The following is a 15,492-nucleotide window of genomic DNA, read 5'->3' on the forward strand; positions in this document are numbered from 1 at the left end:
CCTGGGATGTATTCACAGAGTGTGACTATTTCCTCTTCCTGTTCTCCCCTGTACCCCAGTAGCTTTTTCTTTGCTATGGCAGCTTCAGTTGTTGCAGGGTCACAGCTGGCTGGAAATACTTCGCTACTGGGATAACATAGGCACGCTCCATCTCTTCCCTAAGAGCTTTCCTCTGATCATCCTAATGGCATCTCAGAGCAGAAAGACGAAACACACTGCTTGCTTTCTCTAAACCTGGCTCACACTGTTGAGGATGGATGAGACCAGGCAATGCACCTCATGATCCGAGACACGGGCTCAGAAAAGAAAACAGGGGAAAAAAGGAAGAAAGGGAGAAAAGGAAGATCCAAGGAACTACAGGCTGGTCAGTCTCACCTCTGCATCCCTCCCAGCAGGGTACCCGAAGCTCTTACAAACAGCAATAATCCTGGTATCTGTCTAAACAACCAATTCCTTTTTTTTTTTTTTTAAATTACACTGCAATCTCAGCCTCATGGACCCTGCAGGGCCCCCAGCTCCTTGGTTCAATGTCACAGCTTAATTCAATCTCAAATTATCAAATACATGCAATTAAGTCGTGACATTTGAATAGCTGCGCTGTCCGAACTGGACGATGGATGGACACAGGATTCATGTGCACGCCAGCAGACACAGCACACAACCACCAGCAGCTAAGAGCAGCCTTCCCCTCTTATTTTCCTTTACTTCACAATTTCAGCCAGGTGCACTCATTCCCTAAATGGCATGACTGAACTGCAACAGCTCTGCAGCAGATGATGCCCCTCAGCCCCAGCATGAATCATGGCCTGGCCCTCTGGAGACCCTGTGGGGCTTTGGCCAGAAGGTGCTACAGCCCAACCAGGGACACAGAGCATGTGAAAGGCACCAGACTGAAGCCCAACCCCAGATCCCCCCACTCAGCAGAGACACACACCATACAGGTTTGTTCCCAGAGCTCCATCTCTCCCCCAGGCAGCTCACCATGCAGCAAGCATCTCCTGCGCTGGACATCAGGTTTGGACTGTAATTTACCCTGATGTGGAGGGCAATGACCACATGTTGCAGCTGACACTTTTTGTTATTATTACACCAATTTCCCCACTCCAGCACCTTTTTGGACAGCACGGTTAATTGAGTTTATTCCTTCATTATTCAGAGCACCATTCTCCTCACATTGCATCCTGCAGACAAAATACATTAAGATCTCGCAGAATTCTTCCTAATAGTACTAGAATTCCCCTTGTAACTCTTACTTTATAGATGCTACTCAAAGGTTCAGTACATGGCATGGTTATAAAAAGGATTTAGGCCCCAATGGTACTGGGGAACACCAGAGCCTGCTTTTTATATCATAAACAGTTACAGCTCTGCTTCAGTAGCAAGCAGGGTCAGCAGAACACCTTTAGGGCCAGCAGAACATCTTCAGGGCTGCAAGTAAGAGACATTTTTGCTTTGAAATTCCACCAGTGGTTTGGTTTTGTGTAAATGCAGGATGAGGAAAGTATACTCCTGACCTTGCTGTGATGATGCAGTATCATTTGAATTTGACGCCGTGGGAGAAACACTGGATAGGTGGGATCCTGACCTGGGGAAGGAAACCTATCCCCAACTCCCAACATTTCTGCAATGAAATCGTAATATTCAAACCACTTTACAAACTATGAACAGCAACATGAGTGGGATGAGCATCACCTTCTGCCCCAGGTATACCCTTCTCTTGTGATGATCCACTCTGACGTAACTGTGGACTGAGCAGGGCCGTATACACGCTGGGCTGGAAACAATCCTTTTCCTCTCTTCTTTCTAATTACTGGAATAAGCAGCAGCATTGAGCTAAAAGTAAGACCAAGCATTCTCCATGTCTCTCCACTTGTACTTGTCTGCAATATTTCTTTGGCTAATCACTACAGCAGAAAATACACCATTATTGTTTGAAATCCCAGTGCAATCTCAGATACAGCAAAAGGACTCATAACGAATGTTGTTTGCACACATTTAATTCAACATACCAGAAGCAATTTTCTCACTCTCTTTAGCATTTTATTTGCTTATAAATACAAGTCAATACCACAAGATGGCACTTTCTTACTTGCAACACACACTACTACAAACACTTACCCTCTTCAAATGTTCCCAGATGTTTACGACACGTTAACTGTTTCAGTGGCTTCCAAACATTTAAAAAAGCAAGACCCTCTACAAACCACGTTTGTGTTTGATGTGTATTAAATGAGGTCAGGTAATTAAATTCAAAAAAAGAATTTATAAATATCTCAGATAAGAAAATTGAAATACAAAAAGCAGAGTTTGTATTAATTAAACTGAATAAGAATTTAAACTGGCCATAATGTATCTACATGGTTTAATTTAATTTAAAATACTTTTTAAACAATCAAATCCTCTATAGCCATTCACCCAAACACCTAGCTACTCAACTTGTTAAAAAATATACTTGGTTAAGAAACCACCTAATGCTTTTAACAATCCTTATGCTGTCCTGTAGGTGGAAATGAAGCAAAATCATATTCCAGACCAGAAAACAGGATAAGAAGGAAGAAACTTTAAAAAACCTGATAACTTCAGACACTTCAACTCATTCTTCCTTGCGTTCCTCAAAATGTGTGATCCGGTTTTAAAGTCCTTGAACGAAATGTAAACACTAGAAAAACTCATTGTTGAAATATGTGAAGAATAAAGAACCCTGCACTAATATAGTGCATAATGATGCTGTGTCAAACTTGTCATTTACAGTAAATGTCACATTTTCCTCAGGATTGTCATGCCTTTTTTTTGTTAAACTAATTCTTTTTTGATGTCTGTAGATTCTCTTTTATTTCCCATTGCTCAACAGGAAGAGCTGTATTTTCTGGTCTCTTCAGCAAAGTTTCACAAGATCCAAGTCTTTGACTTTCCAAATAAAGAGGTGGCAAAATCGTAAGCTCGCAATACTTCTGTTCTGCCCAGTATATTACACATCAGAAGATTCCTCAAAAAACTGAGAAGTCAGAGAGTTCCAAAAAAAAAAAAGAAAGCAGTTAAGGCAGCCGATGTCTACATTTGGATTTCTTTCTTACGTCACATGTCAATGTCTCCATCATAAGCTAAGGTTAGAGGCTTCTGCTGTGGAGGGGTGCTTTGATGCTGCTTTGTTCTTTTGCTGCAAGGAAAATAGTTGAAAAAGAGAAAATTATAAACTGTAATAAGCTCAGAAAAGCCATCAAACCCCGAACTTGAACAACAGATTGACTTCCCACAGCAGCTATTTCATTTTGCAGCTCGGTGACACTGCAGTAGAGTGACTACTTCCAAGAAAAAACACATGGACCTGCTTGTGTGCTGCTACGTGTGTGGTACGGACACACAGCCTGCTGAAAATGGGCAGCCAACTGTGCTCTTCATCCAGAGAGGAAATAGAGTGTATTTGTCTCCCGCGTCTTCTCACAGCTGACAATAGGAGGAACATCTCACAGGAAAATTGAAACATGAGCTGTCTAGGAGTGGGATATTCTGATTTTTCCTTTGGCACAGTATTGAAGCAACAATAATTATTCCTGAGAAATACACTGCCTCACTGGCCTTCAAGTGATGGAGAACTATGTAATGTTATTTAAAAAATCCTCTGTATGATCCGCTGTGAAGCCACAGAGAAGTGGTAGCTACATAGCTTGGAAAATAAGGAAGCTGAAACTCCTCAGCAGCATCCAAACACTGGTATTTAAGCTTTTAACTGAAGAGAAAGGCTGAGAGAAAGGCTAAGAGAGTGAGATAGAAAAAAATCGATTTGGGGTGAAAATGGGCAACGATGCTGTCATGCCATGGTTGCGACGCTCTGGTGGCCTGCTCTGATCTGGCAGAGGTTGGGGCAGCTTGTACCATTCATGTTTGTAAAGCCTAGGCCAGCCCTGTGGTCCTCAGGCACAGTTGTGGGCATTGCAGGACAGAACGACAGAATCACAGACTGGCAGGGGTTGGAAGTGACCTCTGGATATACCTACTCCAACCACCCTGCTAAAGCTGGATCATCTACAGCAGGTTGCACAGGATCGTGTCCAGGCGGGATCTGAGTATCTCCAGAGAAGGAGACTCCACAGCCTCTCTGGGCAGCCTGTCCCAGGGCTCGGTCACCCTCAAAGTAAAGAAGTTTTTTTCTCACGCTCAGATGGAACATCTGTGTTCCAGTTTGTGCCCGCTGCCCCTTGTCTTATCGTTGGGCACCACTGAAAAGAGTCTGGCTCCCTCCTCTTGACACCCACCCTTCAGATATTTCTAAGTATGGATCAGATCCCCTCTCAGCCTTCTCTTCTCCAGGCTAAACAGCACCCATCTCTCTCAGCCCTTCCTCATACGAGACATGCTCCAGTCCCATAAGCATCTCTGTAGCCCTCCACTGGACTGTCTCCAGGGTTCCCCTGTCTTTCTTGAACTGGGGTGCCCAGAACTGGACACAGAACTCCAGATGTGGCCTCACCAGGGCAGAGTGGAGGCAAGGATAACCTTCATTGACCTGCTGGCCATGCTCTTCTTAATGCACTCCAGGACACCACCGGCCTTCCTGGAGGGCACACTGCTGGCTCATGCTTAACTTGTTGTCCACCAGGGCTCCCAGGTCCTTCTCTGCAGTGCTGCTTCTCAGCAGGTCAACCCCTAACCTGTACTGGTGCCTGGGTTTATTCCCCTGTAAGAAAGACCCTAAACTTGCCTTTGTTGAATTCCATTTGGTTCTTCTCCAGGACACATGGACACTGGCCACTGCTCCCTTCCTCTCCTCCAAGACACATCAATGGCAGCACCTTTCCCAGTACTCCAACACTAGTTTTGTCAGGCTAGGTCTACCAGCCCTGCCTGAGGCGATGGCTGCTTTGGAGAAGGGCAGACATCTCCCCCACCAGTAAAGCCCAGTGGTGCAGACCAGTGCTTTGGGACACCCAGTACCCCACCTCTAACAGCAGCTTTAGACACAGGACATGTTTCCACACCCGATGGGTTCACTGCAAAAACCTATTTAGGGCTTTCCTGATCTGGAGCCTACCTCCACAAAACCACAATTAACACCCAATCTCCCATGAACTGTTACACCACCTCTGAATCCATTTATCTTCCTGACATGCACAGTCCCCAGCAGCAGTAAGCTCACAAGGTAATAATGTGCTGTGTGAGGAATAAAATCTTTTGTTTATTTTAAACGATCATTCCATCACATGCCTCCTACCTCTTATATTGTGGGAAATAAAAATCCCCGAGCGCCCTTTTCTACTCCACTCATGATTTCATAGATCTCTATTGTATTCCCACGTTAAACATCATTTTCCAACTGAATGCCTCTATTCTATTTAGCCCTTCCTTGAGCAGAAGCCAGCCCCTCTATCCAATCAGCCTCCTTGCCTTTTTTCACTTTTGCTTTATTACTTTATCTTTTTCTTTTTTTTTTTTTTTTTAAGAATACAATAAAAAGCCCTTTCTAATCCCAGCAGAAGTATGAATAAATGTAAGGGACTATTGATAAGCAAAACCAATTCTTTCCCTGCATGGCCACCATACTTCTTCACAATTACATCCATTAAGATTGGCATTTTGGGGAGTTTTAAATTACTCTGAGGTAGGGGCCAAATGAAGGCAGTTAAGTAATCCAAGCTCCATCCTTTCCTAAAGCCTTGAGGATTAAATCTCTGCAACACAGAGCATTGTGATGTATTTTGAATTGTTTAAATAGAAGCAAGCTAGCTTTTATTTGAGGACAAAATACACTCTACACTCACCACATCAGGTAGGATGTAAAAATCAGGAAAACTATGAGAAGGAACCCTCCAGCTGATACTCCATACACCCACATCTTCAGTTTGCCATCTGTTGGAAGATGAGGAAAAAGGACAATGGGAGAAAAGAGAATAAAAAACTTCATTCTAAAATACACAAATTCTTAAATGATGAGGAGAAAGCAAAGAAGCAAAATTCATAGCATCACTGATGGGAAACACAGCTAGGACTGGATGGGAATAACCCATAAACCCCACACGTTTGATAGGAGAAAAGATTCCAGTAAAAATCAATTGTTTTAAAGACTAAATCTTAACTTTGGTAAGGAGTGTAGACTTTCCTCAACCAAAAAAAAAAATGGAAAAGAACTCTGTCTCAGTCTTTCCAAGGCAGCATTATTTCATAACCTCCCCTCCAGCTGAGCTCCAGCAGTTCATCATGGGCAGCCCGGGCTTACGGCACAGCAGGAAAAATACAACCTGGCCAGGCTCCTGCCCATGGAAAGGAGCAGAAGCATGAGATAACCTCAGCACATTTGCTCAGGAGCTCCATTCATGCTCTAGCAAAGGCAGTTCAGCATTGAGATGACCCAGATGATAGAAGCAGGGGCAATAACCCACACATTCAGCCTAAAGGAAAGAGGAGTGAGAAGGGATGGGATTGTTCTCTGGAAATACCTGGGGTCAGTCGGGGGGAATACCAGTGAGCAGGAGTGAACAAGCTACTTAAGAGGTGAAAAACGCTTGGCTAACAATAAATAAATTCAGCTTAGAACAGAAACAAGACCACACTTTGTAAGGGTAAGAGGGATAGAGCTGGGCCACGGGAACAGAGGCTCAGCTGGCTTTAAGCCGCAGTGAGGCTCGTGACAGGGCTGGTCGGGTCACAATGCCTGGGCACTCACCCTGCGACCCTTGCAGGAACCCTCCCATGCACACGTGAGCTTGAGTGTGTTGAAAAGTTTGCCCCTGATAGAAAGCCTCAAAACACATTATTTGGACAGGTTTTTAGTTACAAGCTTTGCATTCAAGACCTGACTGGACGCCTATCTGAGTGATATGTCCTAGGGAGCTGCTTTGGCAGGGGGGTTGGACCCGATGATCTCTTGAGGTCCCTTCCAACCCCTACAATTCTATGATTCTATGATTAATAATAATTTTTAAAGCCTGACATTTCTGGTTCTTGCTACGTTCTGGCTGCACGGCGCTTCCTGTGGGGAGCAACGATGGCATCTTTTCCATGCACTGGGACTCTGAACTGAATTGTATCTCCAGAGCCATTAACACCTACTGGAGTCAGGAACACAAACCTACACCGTGCCCACAGATGTGGTTTGACAGAGGCCATTTCAAACCCAGTCATGCAAGCAGGGAGTTACTTCACGGGACAATCACTGAGCCTGTTTGACATTTTATCTTCAAATTACGAATTTTTTCAAAGGGGGAAACATATTTAATCAGATCCCATTTGTTCTGTTGGTTTGGTGTTTGGGGTTTTTTTTCCTTCCAGGCTTTGTGGAAAGGTTCTCACAGATTTTCCTCTTCAATTACAGCCTACCTCCCACATGAGGAGAGCTCCACTCAGCAGGTTTGGGTTGTTGGTTTTTCTGCTGAAGTCTGGGCATGAAATTTGTTGCCCTCTCAATTGGAGACGGCCAAGAAATATTTAGCACTCCTGCAAAGGGACTGCCACAGCCACAAGAAGGCATCCCACCATGTCTGCTATGAAGGCAGCTATGCTTTCCATGCCCAACATAAAGGCATTGGACCATGTCATCCTACAATTTAAACAATGCTATTTAAATTGCCTCTCAACTTGAAAAAAGTTTCTCTACCTGAGCCCTGGCCTCCCAGAGTGTGGCAAAGAAAGGAGAAACGCAGCCTGATTCAAAATCAGTTCTGTGCACTCCCGCAGAGCGTTTAAAAGAACAAAACCTTCAGGCTCATTAAATTGTAATAAAATTTGTGTTCCAAACTGTGACCGGGAAGGGAAGTAAAATAACTGGGGAGAGGCATGTATGCTTTTACTGACAGATGTAAGTCCTTTGACATACACAAATCTCAAGGACTATGGTACTGAAGGGTGGTAAATGCCGTCCATGCAGGCAGCGCTCACCACAGACCTACATAACTGGTAGGTAACAGTGGTTTCCTGGCTCAGCTAGCAGTAATTATTGCAAAACCCCAGACTAGTAAGCCTGAGAGCCTGTTTAAGGGGTGCAATTATATCTTTTGTCAAGAAGTTAAACAAAGGGGAGTGATTTGAAGAGGACCAGCCTTGAGCTGGGGTCTGCAGGGCACATACAGCCTGAAGAGTTACCTGCAGGATGCCAAAGGGTTGGTGAAACACTTAGCACGCTCATTCCTTTCCCATATATTGTTTCTATAACATTTCTGCCCTAAAATTAAGTAACAGCATGTTTTGCAAAAGCTCCCTAGTCCCTATTTCTGTCTCACAGTCCCTGGGGGAGAACTGGATCGCAAATGCTGCACTGAGGTCAAGCCCACGAGAAGCTTTCAGGGCCACAGTCTTGAATGCTGATTTAAAAAGCGAGGACTGCAGCATCCACCTACACCTCTCTCCCTTTTTCTAACCCCGCAAAGGTAGCAGCTGAAGAGATGACACCTAAGTAAGACAGCCTACTGAGGGCCATGGATGCTGACAAAAAGGTAATTAACCCCAAACCTGTGACTCAAACTGCTGGTGAACTGTGTGGGCTTCTGGATGATGGGTTTGATTGAAAACCAGCCAACTTTAAAAGGCTTTGGACCGAGCTCTATTAGCTCGCAGACTGTCAATGCAAAGGTTAACTACTGTATGCAAATCAAATATGTAAATGTAACATTCAGAGCGTGATCACATATCTCAGACAGAATTATGGCTCCCTGAATCCTGTAACGCAACCTTTCGCTACATGTTTTCTAAAGTCTCGTGTTCATTACAAACTAATAGGAAACAAATCCAATGTCAGGTAACAGGAGAGGGGGAAGGCTGCCCTGCTAGTGTTAGAGAGACCTAATGCATGTCAGTAAGCCTTAGCATGGCTGGCACCTTCATCTCCCACTTAAAAGTCCTACTGCATTTCAGAAATTTGACTAAATTAATCTTGCAAAGGAACAGTCAACATGGTGATCAGCTATTACAGCTACAGCACCAGTCCTGTGGATCAGCCTGGGCACGTCCAGCATATGGTTCCAACTGGGAAGCATTTTATGGTGTGGAAGTCAAAGATCTGCTCAGGATGCACTGCATGGGCACACTTGGTTGCTTTTTGTGGTTTGGTGTTAATGTCTGAACTCCCAACACTTAAAACTCAAAACTCTGTACTTTCTGCCCTATGTTTTTCATATACTTTTGAAATATGGCAAGAAGCAGCCAGTGTTTTCTTTAATGAAATCTTAAGTACCTTCCGCTCTGAATCTTCTGAAGCGCTGGTGATCAATATCTTTCCCAGCCCAAATATATTATGTCTAGAAACATCATCAGATAACAGTTCCAAGCATCCCCCCAAATCACACATGAGTATAGTTTTGCAAAATATTATTGCTTCGTTCTGTCTTTGCTATCTCTCAACATATGAGATAGTGATTATTCTGTACAGGCACAAAGGAATGAAAGATGGCATGTGAGTTAGAAACTGGGAGGCGGCTCCCAGGCACAATCTCTGATGTTCTGATCTACAAAGCTTGTACCTTTCCTCTACAGACACACTGTAAAGACAATTTATTCCATTCATATTTAAGTTTTTCACCTGGATTAAAAGGTTGAATAGACCATCCTTTGAAAATGTCATGCATTTTTGAGTTGACAGGTTTGTTTTTCCCAGCAATGGTCTTAACATCAGCTTTCTTATCTTCTAAACCTGGTACCTTCATGCAGTAATCCAGGAAGCCATTTGATCTCATTATTTCTGTATATCCTCGCTCACAGCCGCAGACTCCGCTCTAGGTGACAAAAGGGAATTCAGTATTAAACCAGAAAGTACCCTCTCACCCAACAGTGCAAACTGTAGGCAAACTAGGAAGGATCTGAGAGGCACATCCTGCACATGAAACTTCACCACCACCAAACCAAACAAGCCAGGAAGCCACAAACCCATAGCAGTTCAACAAGCCAAAATATACACCCAAACTCCTCTTACCAAAACCAACTTTCCCACTGACCCTGCTGAAGGTGAGAAGAGACAAACAAGAAACAATCCCACTTCAGACCCAAACCCTCCCAATGTATTTCCATGCTGGTATTTCACAGGGCTATCTGAAATAAAGCTTGCTTGCTTATGGCCAAGTATTAGCTGCCCTGGATCAGTTTAAACACTTTCTTCAGAAGATTTCTTAGAAGTCTGAGTTTGCTGTATAGATACTCCATGTTTTGCATTTCTACTTTAAAACAGTTTGGGGTTTTTTAGATTGCTTTTCTTTGCTAATTTATAATTACAATGCCTGTTTGAGGGTCTGATACCCTTGGTTATGACTGGTGTACAATCTTTGTGAAAAGGACTTAACTCTTGACATCAGTTTTCTTGTCACGACAACTCTCACTTTGCTGGCAGACACGATCCTAAGCTTTTTTGGACAAAAGGTGAAGTCTCAAGAGTTATTTTATAGCTAATAAATTCATGCTTACCCACCATGTTTCTGTTCCTGTAGGCGCTGAGCACTCTCAAGACCACCCTCTCAGCCACACTGAATTGCCCATGAGCTAGCTTCAAGTGGTAACTCTCCCCACCAGATACTCATCTCAAGCTGGGAGTTGAGGAGGCTATTTTCAAAATATAAATATTTTGAAATATTTATACTGCCCCTGGCTACTCAAAGGGTTCTGGGCTTTATACTCCATCACACTGCTGATACAGATAAGGCATTCTGGGAAGCTTTTCACTCTGAAGTTCGGTGCTGCAGGAAGGGGCATTCTCAATTGCTGGGCTCACATTTGCTCAGGGGTAAAGAAGTGTTGCAGACACTCAACATTTTGGCAAAAAAGTCACTCCCAGGTTTTGCCTTAGAAGGCACTATGGGGATGGTGGGATCACACCACTACAGTCTCCCTACACCGCAGGGGGATTTCTGTGTCTGTGGAGGAGCAGGAGGTGACATACTCTTGCATCTCCTCTTTTACACAGATTTTTTACAGTGAAAGTTAGGCCAAGATGATCCAAAACCAAACCTCGAACACCACAAAAATACCCCATCACTTGTTAGGGCGGGTTTATAAATTTCCTTTCGGACTGAAATTCCCACAGCTTCCTCGAGGTGGTACCATGGACACACTATAAACTGTTTTCTAGGTCCTGGAATGCTTTTAAGATACGGAGACTAATTGAACAGATTTTTGTGGTGTTAAAATTTCTCAACCATATTCTGCAGCGAGCAGTTACCTGTGTGCAGTAGGAGAATGGCTTTCTGCACGCCGGGCTGCACTGCCGAACTTCAGCAGGCTTCGTCCGAAGAGCACATCCTCCTGGAAGAGAAACTATTCAGTGCCTTCAAGGGTACTCAGTAGAGATCCTTTGACTTGGATCCCCATCGTGTGTGTGCTTGTTTGCTTATTTTAAATAGTTAAATACTAGTCTATTGAGCACATTAGCATAATATCTGTAGGCACTGCATTAATTAATTTGCCTTAACAAGGCAGGGAATTATTATCATACCCATCTTGTTAATGGAGAACAGAGAGATACAGATTTAAGCAATTTGCCACAGGCCACATAGGAAGTTGGGGACAGAATAAGGAATTAGATGCAGATCTTCTGTGTCCTCATTAATGTCTTCTCTACGTAAGAAGACATAGTCCACATAACACCTTTGCCCATCCTCATTTGGGGAAGTCTGCACTTTTATAGGAATAAAAACATGTTACTGAGTCCTTAACTACTCAGCAACCTTGCAACATAAAACTTCTGCTATTATCTTAACTAGTCATTATAAATAGAACTAGGTAAGAACATTTGCCTTTTCATTTCTACCCTCTCATCATTCACTCTCTGCATATTTAGAGAGAGCCCATGGATATGCAGGTCCTACTGCCTTTGCCAACTTCTCATGGAGCTTCAAAGTGCTGACCATGAATTTCCCTTTTCATCCTGTGCAGACAGAATTTGTAGGTCATGGCAACAGCAGGAATCTCACAGCTTGAGTGATTTGAGCTTCCTGTGTGTAGAATAGAAGAAGAGGTACAGAAGCTGGGCTCTCTACCCTGCGTGTGATGTTCTCCTCTGTTCTCCACAGCTACAGGAAGTTTGCGCTAACAGCTGTGCACAGCAGCCCAGGAAGTCCTTTCAGCACATGTACACTCATTTCTTCCCATGACCAACCCAACAGCAAGGCTAGCTCAACCAAATGCTCTCATGTAATGACATGTGTCGTATGTTGCCCTGAGAGTAAGGCTGGTGAGCTCCCATCTGCCTTTCCTACACACCAATCCGAACTGAAATCCTGGAGGAGTTAGGAAGACTGCCCAACTGTCCTCTGAGAACCAGAGCAGAAGAAGAAAAACCTGGATGGAGACTCCCACTCATGGCTGTGCATGGCAATTTTCGGATATACCTGTAACATTTATTCCATCTGAGCGCTGACACCACACTGTGCGTATATTGTCTCGCCAAAGGCTGGTTTTCCACAGGTAGTCATAACACTTCCCTCCTGCAAATACCAAAACCAGTTAGTTTTCAACTACCTTGCAACCAAAGCAGAATAAACTCTTGATGGGGAGGAAGCAGTGCTGTGGCTACACTACCTGAGCAAGGCCGCGTTTCCATCGCTTGTCCGGAGCAGCTCTCCTGGTTCTCAGGAGACTGAACGATAAACGCCCTGGACCGGGACTGGCGGCCTGTTGCCTCGAAGCTCCTGCCATTGATACAGGTAAGCTCACAGGAGCTCCACTGTGACCACTCTGTCAGGTGGCAGTCACCTGCACGTTGGAAGAAAGAATCACAGGTTTTCAAAAGGAATCAGGACAACCTAAGCATCCAACAGCTTTTAGAAGGAATCAGGACAACCTAAGCATCCAACAGCTTTTAGAAGGAATCAGGACAACCTAAGCATCCAACAGCTTTCAGAAGGAATCAGGACAACCTAAGCATCCAACAGCTTTCAGAAGGAATCAGGACAACCTAAGCATCCAACAGCTTTCAGAAGGAATCAGGACAACCTAAGCATCCAACAGCTTTCAGAAGGAATCAGGACAACCTAAGCATCCAACAGCTTTCAGAAGGAATCAGGACAACCTAAGCATCCAACAGCTTTTAGAAGGAATCAGGACAACCTAAGCATCCAACAGCTTTTAGAAGGAATCAGGACAACCTAAGCATCCAACAGCTTTTAGAAGGAATCAGGACAACCTAAGCATCCAACAGCTTTTAGAAGGAATCAGGACAACCTAAGCATCCAACAGCTGTAGCAGTGAAATACTCCTAGTTTATCACCCAGTGGTATGAATTATCCAGATTTTCTGCTTCACGGGGAATGTAATTTTCTCAAAATAAAATAAAATCAAATAGTCTTTTTTCAGATGATGTAGAAACAGCAGACTGAGCATTTATCTGATCTGCTGAAAGCACAAATTCTTAGAACGCCAGCTGACAGCATTAAGAGCTATGGAAGCATCTCCACAGCAGACAGCTATCACGGGCAGAAAATCACTGGGACTTTCCAAAGACAGTACCTGGGCAGGGCACAGAGCAGGGTAACTGCAGCACAGTCTCTTTCAAAGGCAGCTCACCACATAACGCATCTTCTACTGGTTTGGATGTAGCCAAAGCAGACGCATCGTGCACTACACACGTGAGGTTGCGGACTTGCAATCCATCGCCACACTGCCCGCCCTACGAAATGACAGAAGGGAACAGAGACACACATCACTGACATGAGCAGATGACAGAAGAAATATGTCTGACTCAAGCTAAAAAAGACTTCAAAGACACAATTTTGTTCTTTGGACTGCAACAGTATCCCCGGTTATGGGAAGACAGATGGAGATCTCCTCTCTACACATCTCCTCAGAAGCTCCAGAGGCAGGTGCAGAGCCACACAGTAATGTGCCTTGTATCCAAAGCAGGAGAAGAGGTGGGTACTAGAAAAGATTAATACTGTCTTTGGGGTCAGCCTTTTGAGCAGTTTACTAGAGCTAATTAATGTTCTTTTAATTAGAGCTCAGTGACATGAACGTAGAAATTTTTGGCTTGTCTAAAGAGACCAAGAGCAGAGCCTGCCCATAAGGAATGGACATTTCCACCCACCTCCTCTGACGATACAGCCCAACAGAAGCATTTACATGGTTAGATTATTTTAGAATGTCTTAGATTAGATATTAAGGGGAAGTTTTTTACAGAAAGAGTGGTGAGGGGCTGGAACAGGCTACCCAGAGAGGTGGTGGATGCCCCATCCCTGGGGGTGTTCAAGGCCAGGTCGGACGGGGCCCTGGGCAACCTTGTGTAGATCCAGGACTGGAGGTTGGTGGCCCTGCCTGTTGCAGAGGTGGTTGGAACTGTATGAACCATGGACCCATTGACCACCACCCTTTGGGTACGGTCTGTTAACCAGTTTCTTATCCACTGGATGATCCACCCATCAAATCCACATCTCTCCAATTTAGAGATAAGGATGTGATGGGGGACTGTGTCAAAGGCCTTGCACAAGTCCAGGTAGATGACATAGGTTGCCTTCCCTTTATCTACCAATGCTGTCACTCCATCATAGAAAGTCACCAGATTGTTCCAGGTGTGCACCTTAAACCTGCCTTGTGCTCTGGGAACGTGTGCCTGAAGCCTTGGGGAAACGGCACACTGCAAAATTCAGTAAAGAAAACTGAAGGAGGAGGATGAAATGTTGCTTTTCTATAACCAAGGGAAGCGCTGCTTTGGATCACCTGGGGGATTCTTTTAAAATAATGGACTACATCTGCAGAACAGAATGGCTCCTACCGAGTGCATCCATTCAGCAGTGGGTTTGCCAGCAGGAATGGCTCTCCTGCATACACCTGGTAGCTGTTCCATTCTCTCCATCCCTTCTGTTGCAGGCACACCATGAAATGGAAATAAAAGGCTAACTAGCTGGATTTAGGGCAGTTACTAATCAAAAGCATCTTAGAGAATTATTACTGTGGATTTACCATATTCAGCCAGATTTCAAGTTTTTAACATCATGTTTCACTTCAGTCAGTATGTAACTTACTGTTCTAAATTACTGTTTCACCACTGAAACCCCTATTGCGGTCTGAGATTAATGGTGTGTGAATAACTCATGTGGCTGTCAGTGGGGTTAGAGCTCTTAGAAATGGCTGGTGGAAACAGAAGACAATGCGGAGAAAATTCTTGGGGGGAAATGAGCACTAATCAAACTGCAGTGCATTTCCAGCTCAGGGTAGCTCAGGGATGCCTAAAGATTTCTGTAAAGGACCAAGAAAGTTTTTAAAAGGATACTTATTCTTGTATAAACGGTATCAGAATCACAAGGTTGGAAAAGACCTTTAAGATCACGAAGTCCAACCATTAAGATATGTAATACATATACATGTATTTATATGCATATTGAGATATATATAGTTATATGCATACCAAGATAGAAACTTAAATAGATGAAAACAGTATTTTTTTTTTCCACACAGCAGATTCCACCATAAAGCCCACAAGCAACATTCTTCATTCTTCTATCACACAATATTGGACATACATTCATATTTTCCAACATTTAGAATTAAAAAAGAAAATAAACCACGGGCTCTCAAACAAAGGTTCACCTT

The 15,492-nt window shown here is 43.9% G+C and overlaps 1 protein-coding gene across 1 annotated transcript in view; it reads right to left on the reverse strand.

Annotated features, from left to right (window-relative positions):
- Positions 1-3,075: 3,075 nt before the first annotated feature.
- Positions 3,076-15,492, reverse strand: part of THSD7B (thrombospondin type 1 domain containing 7B) — a gene marked incomplete at both ends in the record, with an annotated part of 263,012 nt that continues 250,595 nt past the window's right edge. Inside the window, 7 exons of the mRNA XM_084264455.1 lie at positions 3,076-3,157; positions 5,757-5,844; positions 9,506-9,698; positions 11,132-11,214; positions 12,300-12,395; positions 12,490-12,663; positions 13,417-13,576. Of these exons, the coding sequence (XP_084120581.1) occupies positions 3,076-3,157; positions 5,757-5,844; positions 9,506-9,698; positions 11,132-11,214; positions 12,300-12,395; positions 12,490-12,663; positions 13,417-13,576 (876 nt within the window). The remainder of the gene's footprint in view (positions 3,158-5,756; positions 5,845-9,505; positions 9,699-11,131; positions 11,215-12,299; positions 12,396-12,489; positions 12,664-13,416; positions 13,577-15,492) is intronic.

This window comes from Gallinula chloropus (genome assembly GCF_964237585.1).
Source record: "Gallinula chloropus genome assembly, chromosome: 5".
Classification (NCBI taxonomy): Eukaryota; Metazoa; Chordata; class Aves; order Gruiformes; family Rallidae; genus Gallinula; species Gallinula chloropus.